Source organism: Meriones unguiculatus, chromosome 3 (assembly GCF_030254825.1).
Source record: "Meriones unguiculatus strain TT.TT164.6M chromosome 3, Bangor_MerUng_6.1, whole genome shotgun sequence".
Lineage (NCBI taxonomy): Eukaryota > Metazoa > Chordata > Mammalia > Rodentia > Muridae > Meriones > Meriones unguiculatus.
The window spans coordinates 32622713-32635854 of NC_083351.1; the positions used below are offsets into that span (position 1 = coordinate 32622713).

A 13142-nucleotide genomic window follows, 5' to 3' on the forward strand; every position below is an offset into this window, starting at 1 on the left:
TGTAAATGCTGTACGGCAAAGGGAATGGATGAAAGTTACATACAGAATTAAAACTGTGGGCTAGGCATGTGGTGCTTGCCTACAATCTCGAAATTTAAAAGGCAAAAGCAGCAGAATTATGACATTAAAGGCTAGCCTGGGCTAAACATCAAGAAACTTCTTTCTCCAAGAGAAGAAAGAGTTGAAACAGTGGTGGTGAACATTACTAGTCAATTTACTTTAAAATAGAAATGTGTTGGGAAACTGGTCTCAACAGTAGAGTTAGCTCTAGGTTCTATCACCTGTAGAAGAAAAAAGGCAGAGGAGAGAGGAAGGGTTGTCATAAATTAATGAGGTGGTCTTTCTAAGTAAATACACAGTCTCAGAGGAGGAACATCAAACACAAGAGTCTGAATGATACAAGGGGATGACTATGATCAAAATATATTCATGTATGAAATTACCAAGAAATAAATAAGGTATTTAAAACAAATCAAAAAAGAATGAACATAACATGAAAAGGATCCAACCTGCCACACTATTTTTTAATTTTAAATAAGTTTGTATTTCCAGTGCTTGGGAGGCAGAGGCAGGTGGACCTGAGTTCAAAGCCAGCCTGGTCTACAAAGTGAGTCCAGGACATGCAGGGCTTGTTACACAGAGAAATTCTGTCTCGAAAAACAAACAAACAGAAAATATTAAATTTATGCTATGTATATGGTGTTTTGCCTGCATCTATATCTGTGCACCACATGCATGCCTGGTACCCACAGAAACCAGAAGACACCATCGGATACCCTGGAAACTGGAGTTATAGTTTGCAAGCCTTCATGATGGTCCTAGGATTTGGATTTGATCTTCTGGAAGATCAGCAAATGTTCTTAACTGCTAAGCCATCTCTCCAGCCCTTATTTTTAATTCCAGCAGAGCAGGCAGAACTCTGAGTTCAAAACCAGCTTGGTCTACAAAGAGTTCCAGGGCATTCAGGGCTATGGCGAGAAAGCCTGTCTCAAATTTAAAAAGGAGGAGATAGAAGAGGATGATGACACAGATCTCAAGTGTCCAAAGAAACTATGACTCCAGATCTATAAAATGCTGTAATATCCTTGGGTAAAGCTTTACTACACAGTTCAAATGTGCTCTGCACATAGAATATCATGGAAAACTGGCTGTGCAAGATCCTAGATACGAGTATTCATAAGGAAAACTCAGCCAAACCTCATACAGCTGACACTCAGCAGAGCTGGCTCAGGCTAGCTTATTTCCTGTTCATCACGATGAGGACAGCACAGACTGACCTCAAACTCACAGTCTTCTTCCCCTCACACCTCAAACGCTGGGATTACAAATGTCTGCCACCACCCTCCACCCTCTTTGTCCAGGATGTGCCAGTATGTGCATGTATATGTGTGTACACTTGTGTCCGTGTGAACACATGTGCGTATGGGTGCAAGTGCACATGGAAGTCAAGCTCAGGTGTCATCCATAAATGCTACTCATTCTTTTGAGGCAGAGTCTCTCACTGGAAGACAATGCTTTAAAAATAAATAAATGGATCGATGAATAAATGAATGAATGAATAAATATAATACCACAATAACACAGGTACCAAGACAGAAAATTTTACAGAAAAAGAAAACTTCAATCTAGCCTGCGTGTATCATGTAAAGTTTTTGTGGTGCTAGTTGTACCCCCAGAATTATTATTTTCTCATCACCAGAGCCAGACAGAGAAAAGGGCTATAAAAATAAACATGATGACTCCTCCCGTCAAGGAATTCTGACAAAAACAATGCAGATGTAGAATAGAACATTTGTTGAGCACTTAAGTCAAACACAGAGCATGGGGTCCATGCCTGTTAGCCTAGTATTCAGGAGGTGGGATCAGGAGGGTTTCAGCTTCAAGCCCAGCATAGACCCTGTCTCAAAAAAGAAAAACAGTGTCACAAACCAAATGTTTTTTTCCATTTTATAGGCAAGGAAACTGAAGACAGATTAGGTGGCTTATACAAAGGCACACAACTAGCAAACAGTAGAACTGCTTGCTGGGCACATTTTTGGGGATTTAGTTTTTGTTTTACTGCTTGTTACATATACATTGGGTACCATTCAGGGGGATAAAAAAACTGAAATGCCAAAACAAGCAATTCATTTTTTGATTGTGGGGAAGGATGAGAGTAGATCTTACTAGTACCCTGGCTAGTCTCAAAGTGCAGATCCACCTGGCTCAACCTCCCGAGTACATACATTACAGGTATGAGCAACCATACCTGACCTTAAGCCAGCTCTTACTTCCCTTTATGAACCTAAGTTATATACTGCTACTGCTAATTTTCATTTATTTTTTTTTAGATCTACTTATTTTATTTTGTATGATACTCTGCCTACACGTCTGTACGTGCACCGTGTGTGTGGTGCCTACAGAGCTCAAAAGGCACCAGATGCCGACACTACAGTTATGGATGGCTGTGAGCTACCATGTGGGTGCTGGGAACAGAATCTGGGTCCTCTGCAAGAACAGCCAGTGCTCTTGACTGCTGAGCCATCTCTTCAGCCCCAGCTATTGCTGATCTTATCAACCAACTTCAAAGGGTAAAAAAAGCTGAGGATACCAGCACTCAAACTACTTCCCTTCTGATATTAGAAAACAAACTTAGGTATCAATATTTAGAGTGGGAAGTTTGAGACTCAGCGTTTATACTACAATTGATTATAATCATTATTAGAGCAGACATTATAATGTAATTACATTTCACTTCTACAATTTTTGCCTTTTAAGCTTTTTGCTTATTTTATATCTACACTAGTTCTCAACGTCACCAAAAAAATCATGACATTCCTTGAGTATGGTTTTCCACCTTGTCAAAAACATCAAGAAATGTGTATGTTCTCCCTCACACTCCTCCACAGCCCAGTATTTCTCCTGAAACTCATGATCCCTATCCTCCGTTAGACTACTCAGTCTCTACGCTGTAGAGAAGTCATCCTGAACTTCTTGCTACCTTACAACCCTCCCCATTGTGTTCTTTGGTGGTTGGTTTGTGACAGCATCTCACTCTGTATTCCAGGCTGTCATGGAACTCACTATACGTAGCCCACACTGGCCTCAAACTCACTATGTGCTAAGGATGGCTCAGAACTCTTAATCTTCCCACCTCCATTTCCCAAGGGCAGTGTTTACAGGACTGCACCTTGGTGCCTGGCTTGTCTTCTGAGACAGGCTCCTACTATCTGGCCCAAGCAGCCTTCAATTTACACCAATCCTCCCTCCCTGCCTCCAGAGTGCTGTGACCATGTCCCAGCCAGGCTGAAGCAAGGAGATTTTGGGCAAACTAGCTAAATATTGAGACCTTGCCTCACCCCCGAAAAAAAAGAAGACTAGCAAAATCGCCAAGCTGGTGACATGCACTTACCACCAAGCCTGACAGCCTAAATTTGATCCCCAGGATCCCTACGAAGAAGAGAACCCATTCCCAAAAGTTGTCAGTTGTTTGTCTCTGTCAGGTTCTGTTTCTTTCTCTCATGACCTCACACACACATGCATGCATACATACACACTGTACTAGACGGTTTTTGTCAATATGACACAAAGTTCAACATACCTGGAAAGAAGGAATTGCAATTGAGAAAGTGCCTCCAGAAGACTGGAGGGGCTGGAGAGATGGCTCAGCGGTTAGGAGCACTGGCTGCTCTTCCAAAGGACCTGGGGTTCAATTCCTAGCACCCACATGACAGCTCACAACTGTGTGTAACTCCAGTTCCAGGGGAACCAACACCCTCACGCACACATCACACAGGCAAAACACCAATGCACATAAAAAAAAAAAAAACTGGCCTGTAGGCAAGAGTGTGATTAATGCTTAATGTGAGAGGGCCCAGCTACTTGTGGATGATACCACCTGGGCAGATGGTCCTGGGTGTTATAGGGAAGAAGGCTGAGCAAGCCATGAGGAATAAGCCAGTAAGCAGCTCTGCTCTGACTTCCCTCAATGATAGATGGTGACATCAAAGTTGTAAAATGAAATAAACCCTTTCCTTCCCACATTGCTTTTGGTCATGGTGTTTTAGCACAGCGACACAAAGTCTAACACACACACTCAACAAATAACAAAAAGTATAATAAAAAAAATTTTTTTAAAGGGCCAGACACAGTGGTGCATAGCTGAAATCTCAGCACTTGGTAGGCTGAGGCAGGAGGACTGTTATGAGTTCCAAGTCATCCTGAGCCACCAGGCCCACCTGCAGATGATGCTTGAGACCTCATCTCTGAAGACTCTTACCTGGATACTGGGAATACAATGATAAAATCTGAAGAGATCTCCTTTAATCCATCCCTTCTAAACATTGACCCTTTATCCCAGAACACATACACAGACATGTCCACCTGTGCACGCACACATACATACTCTCATATAGTAAAACTTCAAGCCTCATCATTTTTAAGAGTCAGCATTTAATTTTGCATGACTTAATACCACTGATGCATTCCCAGTCCTTTTGAAGATGAAACCAAAGTCCAGAGATTGAGTAATATGCCCTAGAGAACAGTTAGGAAATGGTTGAGCTGTGTTAAATATATTAGAAAGAAAGAATAAAGAATGAAAGATAATCCAGCCTGGTCTACAGAGAGAGTTCCAGGACAGCCAGAGCTACACAGAGAAACCCTGTCTCAAACAAACAAAAAAATGTAAGATAATCAGGAAAAACAGATCAGATTTGTTTAAGGAATTCTGATTAATGTCTAAAATCAATGGAGAGTCATCAAAAACTCTCTAAGAAACAAACTACAACGGCTTGGGATATAGCCCAAGAGGCTCCACATTCCACTTTCAGCACAAGAAAAGGAAGATGGGGAAGACTGTTCAATTAGGAGCATCAGGAAGAGTGACACAGGGGACAAAGAGGGAAAGTAAATGTTCACTCCAGGTAAAAGTGAAGCAGGTTGCAGGACAACAAAAGAACAAATGCACATGTCTTCAGGATTCATGATCAAGCCAAAGAACAAAGGGATACTGAAGATGCCTGGAATTTTTCCTGTTGGCTAACTGGAAAGATGGCTATTTTATAAACGGTCCTCAAGGCAGCAGCTGATACTAATCTCTTTCCTAGTCTTCCCCAACCCTGCCCTCTTCCTTCTCCGCTGAGCTACTGACAGAACCTATAGCCCAATTCGCACTGGGCAAGCATTCTACCAGCAAGCTATACACTTCAGTTTGATCTGTTTCTCCCCCCCCCCCGCCCACCTCTCTCTTTTGGTTCTTTGAGACAGGGTTTCTCTGTATAGCCTTGGCTATCCTGGAACTCTGTAGACCAGGCTGGCCTTGAACTCAAGAGATCTGCTTGCCTCTTGCCTCCCGAGTGCTGACACTAAACATGTGCCCAGCCTCCGTCTTTTCTTACATGCATAGTTTGCTTCCTAAAGGGACTGGGAGACAGCCGGTACCTATTTCCTTATATTCAACATGCTAGATCACAGTTCCACAGCTGACCTAGTTAAATACTTGGAAGTGGAAGTCACATTTTCCATTAAAACAAAATTTTATTTTACAGCAAAGCCAAACTTGTACTTTTTTCAGGGGGGAGATGGGGGACTAAGACAAGGGTTTCTCTGTGTAACAGAGCCCTAGATGTCCTAGACTCCCTTTGTAGACCAGGGTGGCCTCAAACTCACAGAGATCCTCCTGCCTCTGTCTTTGAGTGCTAAGATTGAAGTCGTGCACTCCTCACCCTCCTGTTTCCACCTTGAATATAGGCATGCACCACCATGTCCAGCTTGAGCTGAAGAAACTTTGAACGAACACTAGTAGCCAGGGATTGGGGACATAATACTTCAATGAGGCTCTAAATTAACAGTACTGAAAACAGAACAACGAAAAACTAGTAGTAGATCAGGCTGAGTATGGTGAGTCATGTCTGCAATGGAAGAACTCAACAGAAGGCTGAGGCAGGAGGACGGCAAAACTAAGGCTAGCCTGGCTACAAAGCAAGATTTTGTCTTAAAAAACAGATGGCTTAGCAGTATAGCTGGGTGGTGGCACACATCTTTTATCCCAGCACTTGGGAGGCAGAGTCAGGTGGATCTCTGAGTTCAAGGGCAGCCTGTTCTGTGGAGTGAGTCCTAGGACAGCCAAAGCCAAAGATGGCTTCGTAGGTAAGGGTGCTCACAACAAAGACTGATAACCTGAGATCAAGCACTGCAACCTCACAGTAAAAGGAGAGCCAACTCCTGCAAGCTCTCCTGTAACCTCCACACATGTCCACATCATACACATATACATCTACACATAAAATAAATAAATGTGCTGGTTTCGGCAGCACAGATGCTAAAATTGGAATTATGTAGAGAAAATTAGCATGGCCCCTGTACAAGGATGACATGCAAATTCATGAAGCGTTCCATATTAAGTAAGTAAATAAATAAATGTGGAGCATTTTTTAAAAAGAAGGGCAGCCATGTAGTGGTGGCACACGCCTGTAATCCCAGCACTTGGGAGGCAGGCAGATCTCTGTGAGCTGGAGAGCAGCCTAGTCTACAGACCAAGCTCCAGGACAGCCAGGAACCTCTCTTAAAACAAACAAACAAACAAACAAAAAAGTAAGTGGTAAAGTGTGAAGGGGATTCTAAAGTAAATAAAGAACTATTAAATTTTTGATAGCATGAAGAATAAATTTATGTGTGTGCATGCGTGTGTGTGTGTGTGTTATATATATACACACACACACACATATATGAGAACAAATCTTAGTCAGGTCCTTAGAAAAGCCATTGTGGAATGGAAATTAGCAGGATGTGGAATTGGGTTACAGATCTGAGCACAAGACTTTCTGGCATAAACAACTCTATTCACAAGAAGCCCAAACTATCAATTCCTCCAAGTTCAACAAAGTACTTCATTGTTTATTTAACTGATAACTTAGAACCGCTATGAAAAACCGTCCAATCCTAATTATACCTATATATAAGAATATAGGTATAAGCAAAATTTATATACCTACCACCTCTATGCCTTTTCCCCACTCCACTCACTTACCCATCTATCCCACTGACAGGACGGCAAGTGTGTGTCACCACACCCTGCTGTTCTCTTCTTTCTAAATGGAAACCTTTGTAGAAAAAAAGCGATAAAAGGAAAACCTGCAATAAGGAGGTTAGAGCCAAGAAAAGGAAAAAAACAAAACAAAACCCCAACTCTCGCCAAAAGCTCAGCTCACCCTCTCCTGCTGGGCATGCACAGCTCTGGCAGCAGAAGCAAGGTATGCCAGGGGATTGGGTGCCGGCCCTCCAGCGGGTCTCACACAAACTTTCCCACACTTCCCAAATCACCAGCTCACTCATTTTCTTCCTTCCTGTCTCTCAGGGAAGGTTTCTTTTTTCTTTTCTTTTCTTTTCTTTTTTTTTATGTTTGTTTAATTTAACTTTGTTTTGTTTTTGAGTCAAGGTCTCACTTTGCAGCCCTGGCTATCCTGGAACTCTGTAGACCAGGTTGTCTTAGAAGTCAGAGGCCAAGTGCTGGGATTAAAGGTGTGTATCACCTTTGACAGGCTAGGACAATCTTCTTTTAAAACCCTTAAACTAGGGGCTAAAGAGATGGCCTAGTGATTAAGAACACTGGCTGCTCTTGCAGAGGATCTGGGTTCAATTTCAAGCTCATTCTGTAAGTCCAGTTCCACAGTTTCTTCTGGCTTATGAAGGCAAAAAGACTCATACTTAGCTAGGTGGGATGTTAAAGCAGAAGGATTGGGAGTTCAAGGTCAGCTTCAGCTACATAATGAGTTCAAGGACAGTGGGCACTATATGAGTATGAGAGCCTACAGAGAGAGAGGTGGAGCAGAAAGTAAATATCTACCTATCTGTTACCTACCTACCTACCTAACTATCTATCTACCTATCTATCTTGGTTTGTCATGACAGGGTTTCTCTGTGTAGCTTTGGCTATCCTGGAACTTACTCTGTAGACCAGGCTGGCTTTGAACTCACAGAGATCCTCCTGCCTCTGCCTCCCAGATGCTGAGATTAAAGCCATGCACCACCACCACCCAGCTGAAATGTGACACACATCTGCAATTCCAACTCTTGAGGGTCAATAGGATTTTGAGGCCAGCCTGGGCACTTTTGACATAATAGGCATCTTATACCTAACTCCTACTTCAGATATATGTTTCTCTCTGTAGCCTTGTCTGTCCCGGACTCACTTGGTAGACCAGCCTGGCCTTGAACTCAGAGATCCACCTGCCTCTGCCTCCCTGAGTGCTGAGGTCACAGGCGCGAGCCACCCCACCCAGCCAGATTTTCTTTTTGTTTCATGTGTATTTTGTATGTGCATAAGCATTTGCACCACATTTGCGTCTGGAACCTACAGAGGCCAGAAGAGGGTGTTGGATCCTCGGGAACTGGGGCTTACCAGTAACTGAGAACTACCACGTGGGTTCTGAGAATGGAGCCCCTTATCTTCTCCAAGGGCAACCGGTGCTCGTAACTATCTCCAGCCAGTAAAATATAACCCTAAAATTTTTTTTATTTTTATTTTTGTGCACGTGTGAAGAGAGAAAAGACAGACAAGACACTTACTACATGTTAAGCATATAAAGCAATCAGTGAAAGTCTAGACCCCAATATTGTATTTTCTCACCTCTGCCCGGGTGTGTTTGGTAAACTCAGGGGATCATTCTTGGTTCAGGCACCTTTACCCACTGAGTCATCCTTCTGCCCAAACCTTTCATGTGTAAAAACAATTTTCAACAGCCAACTGTGTCTGCTAAGTGAATACTCATGGTTTAGGGTGAATAGTTTTATGCCATAAGTTTGCTGGGTGTTTTTTTTTTTTTTTTTTTTAGTCACTGACTTAATTATAATTCCTCATAAAGCAATTACGAAAATGAAATAACCACAGAGTCCAGCCTTTTATGTCTAACAAGTTACTAATCACAGAAGGAAACAATTATCCTAATGAGGTAGTGCTAATGTTCTAATGAGAATAAAACAACTTGAGAGGGAAGTTGCTTTATTAAATATTGTTAATTACAGGAAATTAAGTTATGTCGGGGAGAAAAAGACCTAAAGCCCAGCAAGATGGATGCCACCAGATAAAGTACAACTGTAGCAAGCCTCCGAGAATGCCTCCTACAGATCCTAGGAGGAAGGAAAACCCGTTACCTGAGGATGTTTGGATGGGAGAGTCTATTCATGAGCTGCATCTCTTTCAGCAGGTTTGCTCGGTTACTGCTCAGTGTGTTCATCTTGAGAGCCATCACCTGACCAGAAGCTCTGTGTCGCACCTACAGAGTTACACAGAGTGAGAGTGTCAAGGGTAGCAGCCATGTGTGACAGCAAAGTCTCCGTATATAAAACAAACATACCAGGACGTTTTAGTACCAGTTTAGATAAAATAAACATTGCATTCTGGACACCAGTGCAGAAATGTGAGTAGATGGCCAGACAAAAGAGATCTTGTCTCAAAAAACAAAATTACATTTGTCTCACTCCACTAACGAAAATGAATTTATTTCATCCAAGACCACAGCTGTTCACACTGAACTGGCCAGAAATACAATGTTTTGTTTTGTTTTGTTTATAATTAATTTAATTTAATGTGCATTAGGGTGAAGGTGTCAAATCCCTTAGAACTGGCATTACAGACAGTTGTAAGCTCCAATGTGGGTTCTGGGCATTGAACCCAGGTCCTCTGGAAGAGCAGACAGTGCTCTTAACCCACTGAGCCATCTCTCCAGCCCAGAAATACAATGTTAATCATGTCTTTTATTTAGTTTTGTTTTTAGGTTTTTTTGAGGGGGAGGGGAAGAGCTGGGATCCAGGCCCAGGTTGGCCCCAAACTTCCTATACAGCTAAGGATGAACTTGAACACCTGGTCCTTCTGTTTCCACCTCTAGGGCAGAGTTAGGGCAAGGGCCGTCACAGCCAGCAGGGTCGGGTTATGCATCACCTAATGGCGTGAAACTCGCCATGCAGCTTGTCTAACTACACACAATCCTCCTGACTCAGCCTCTAAGTGCTGGGGTTACAGGCATAGTCACCACACCTGGATAATAGGGAATTTTTTTTAGGCAACTTCCTTAAGGCCAACACTGGTGAGTTAGGATACTAGAAGGAAACAGTCCCTTCTGTAAATTCCTAAGTGTGGGGGGAGGGAAGAAATGTGAGTACGCCTTATGTAACAATGAGCTATAAAACTGTCTTTACAAGACACTTTATAAGGCATGGACATGACAGGCTTTCAGCTTACACTAAGCACTATAAAAATGTGTCTCGAAGGGGGAAAAAATCACTGCTCAAGGCTGGAGGAATGACTCATCACCCAAAAGGCCCCGGGTTTGACCGAAGTGCACTGGTTGCGCACACACATATACACATATACACACACACACAATCAATAAATATTAATTTTTAAATTTAATTTCAGAAGTGGTACCGCAGGGACTGTCAATGCAAAGCTATTGTCATTCTGTGAACTTCAGGAGTATTACTTTACATCTGCTTTTGTCTGCACCCTCTAAAGGCTCAATGAAATAATAGTAACTCTAAAAGTTTAATTTATCCATCAATACAGGAAACATCACAGCTTTGCAGTGGCCACAGCAGAAGAGAAAAGCTGGAGAGCTACAGAAGCCATAGCCAGAAAAAACAGAGGCAAAATGCTGGCGTGTTCTCCCCTCATTGAGATCCTTCTAGAGATCTGGAACCAACTCTCTTCTCAGGGCATCAATGATACTGTTGTCATGTATCTCATGACTGATGAAAGAGAAGTGGCTTTCCTTTCTAGATCCTGCATGGATAAGTTAAAAGAGGCCCTTTATACAAAGATATCACTGACAGTATTTTTCCAGCACTATTTACAGAAAACATCTATTTTAGTGGGTCTCTCCATCTACTGTCATTTTCCCACTCCCATCATCTGAAAACTGTCTTGATATTTTTGCTATCATTTTTGAAACAGGCTTGCTATACAGCCTTGACAGAACCAACACTTACAATATAGCTCAGAATGGTCTCCAACTTGCAGGAAGTACTGAAATATAAGCATGTGCGCCATATCCTGGTTCACTCTGAATTTTATTTTTCCTGGTTTGTTTTTATTTTTTTTGGAGGGGGGTGGACAGGGTTTCTCTGCGTAGAGGCTGTCCTGGAACTTGCTCTCTATACTAGGCTGCCTGAAACTCAGAGATCTTCCAGCCTACGACTCCTGAGTGCTGGGATTAAAGGTGTGCACCACCATTGCCTGACTCACTCTGAATTTTTAACAAATGTTCAATTTTTAAAATATTTGATAATAAAACAACATGCAACATCCAGGGATAAGAAATCTGCCTTCTTCCTCCTCTCCTTTTTACTGGAACCGGATATGTAGACCAACATAGCCTTGAGTTTACAGAGATAATACCTACCTCTGCCTCCTGGGTACTGGGATTAAGAATGAAGTGGAACTATTGTCAGGCTTCCTTTTCTTTTTTTAAAAAAATTTTATTTTATGACTGGAAAGATAGCTCAGAGGTTAAGAGCACTGCCTGCTCTTCCAGAGGTCCTGAGTTCAGTTCCCAGCACCCACATGGTGGCTCATGACCATCTGTAATGAGATTTAGTGTCCAGGCAGAACATTATATACATAATAAATAGACCTTTAAAAAATTTATTTTAGCCTGGTAGTACACACCTTTAATCACAGCACAAGGGAAACAGAAGCAGGTGGATCTTTTCAAGGTGTATTTACTGTATTTTGAGTGTTTTGACTCCCTATATATATGTATGTGTGTACCACATGCATGCCTGGTGCCTTAAGAGTTCAGGAGGGCCTCAGATCTCCTGAAACTGTATTCAGGAATGTGGGCCTGGGAATTAAACCCAGGTCTTCCACACGAGCAACCAGTGCTCTTAATTGCTATGCCAACTACCAGCTCAACCCCCCACTTTTAAAAGACAGCCCTGGCTATCCTGGAGCTTGATATGTAGACCACAGTGGCCTAGACTCAAAGAGATCCCCCTTCCTCTGCCTCCCTGGAATAAGGCATATGCCACCACACTCAGCCAAGCTGGTCCTGAACCTCTGGGTTCAAGTGATCTTATTTCAAGTCTCTCAAGTGCTATATATTTTGGTGTGCTAAATCATTGTGCCTGGCTTTAACTTACTTTACATTTCTTTAGTGTATACATGTGTGTACATGCAAACAAATAAACCCACACATGTGGAAGTCAGAGGATAACTTTCACGGTCACTTCTTTGCTTTTACCATGTGGGTCCAGGATTGGCAGCAAGTACCTTTTTCTGATGAGCCATCTCCTCAGGCATATTTACTTTTTAATTTATTCATTTTCTTGCAGCGTCAAGGATCAAAACCAGGGCTTTTGACATGTTAGCCAAGGGTTTCCCTATATAGGCCTGGCTGTCCTGAAACTCCTGTAGACCAGGATGGCCTCGAACTCACAGAAACCTGCTTCCCTCTGCCTCCCAAGTGCTGAGACTGAAGGTGTGTGCCACTACTGCCCTGAATCTCTCTTATGTAAAAAAATTAAACTACTAAACAGGTTTTGCTTGTTTGGGTTTTTTGTTGTCGTTTGGTTTTTTGACACAAGGTTTTTCCATATAGCCTTAGCTGTTCTGGAACTCACTCTGTAGATGAGGCCAGGTTTGAACTCACAGAGATCCACCTGCTTCTGCCTCCCTGAGTGCTGGGATTAAAGGCTAATCTATTTATATATATATATATATATATATATATATATATATATACATATATATATATATATATATATATATATATATATATTTCCCCCCAAGGCTGGAAATTGAACTTGGAGCCTCATACATGCATACATGCCAGGCAAACACTAAGCTATTTCCCTACCCCACATACTGGTTTCAAGGAATGCAACCACCCTGTAAACTCTGTTTCTTTCCTTCAGAGCATTTTCCAAGTTGATCAACAATTTATATAATGTGACCACCAAAAACCGTGCAGCTCTTGGCAGATGAATCCCTGTGTAGCTCACCTGTGTCAGACTCCATGGATAGCTTTTATATCCATGGTAATTTATTTAGTCTTTCCTATCAGGGCATCAGATACAAGTACAAAGTATGTTTTTCATTTTTCACTTCCTACAAAGAGTGTCATCAATGTACTTACTCTGTCAACATTTTCTCCTTAATGAGACAT

At 42.1% G+C, this 13142-nt stretch overlaps 1 protein-coding gene and 1 non-coding gene across 3 annotated transcripts in view; one reads left to right on the forward strand and one right to left on the reverse strand.

The window, feature by feature from the left end:
- Positions 1–13142, reverse strand: part of Tesk2 (testis associated actin remodelling kinase 2) — a 97687-nt gene that overhangs the window by 37383 nt on the left and 47162 nt on the right. The window contains exon 3 of one of the 2 annotated variants that reach the window (XM_021633405.2): positions 9133–9254. The exons of the other annotated variant lie outside the window; for it this stretch is intronic. Coding sequence (XP_021489080.1) covers positions 9133–9254 — 122 coding nt within the window. The remainder of the gene's footprint in view (positions 1–9132; positions 9255–13142) is intronic. 2 annotated transcript variants of the gene reach the window in all.
- LOC132653249 (U6 spliceosomal RNA) lies at positions 6278–6384 on the forward strand. Its single transcript, XR_009591031.1, has one exon. It is a non-coding gene; the product is annotated as a U6 spliceosomal RNA (small nuclear RNA).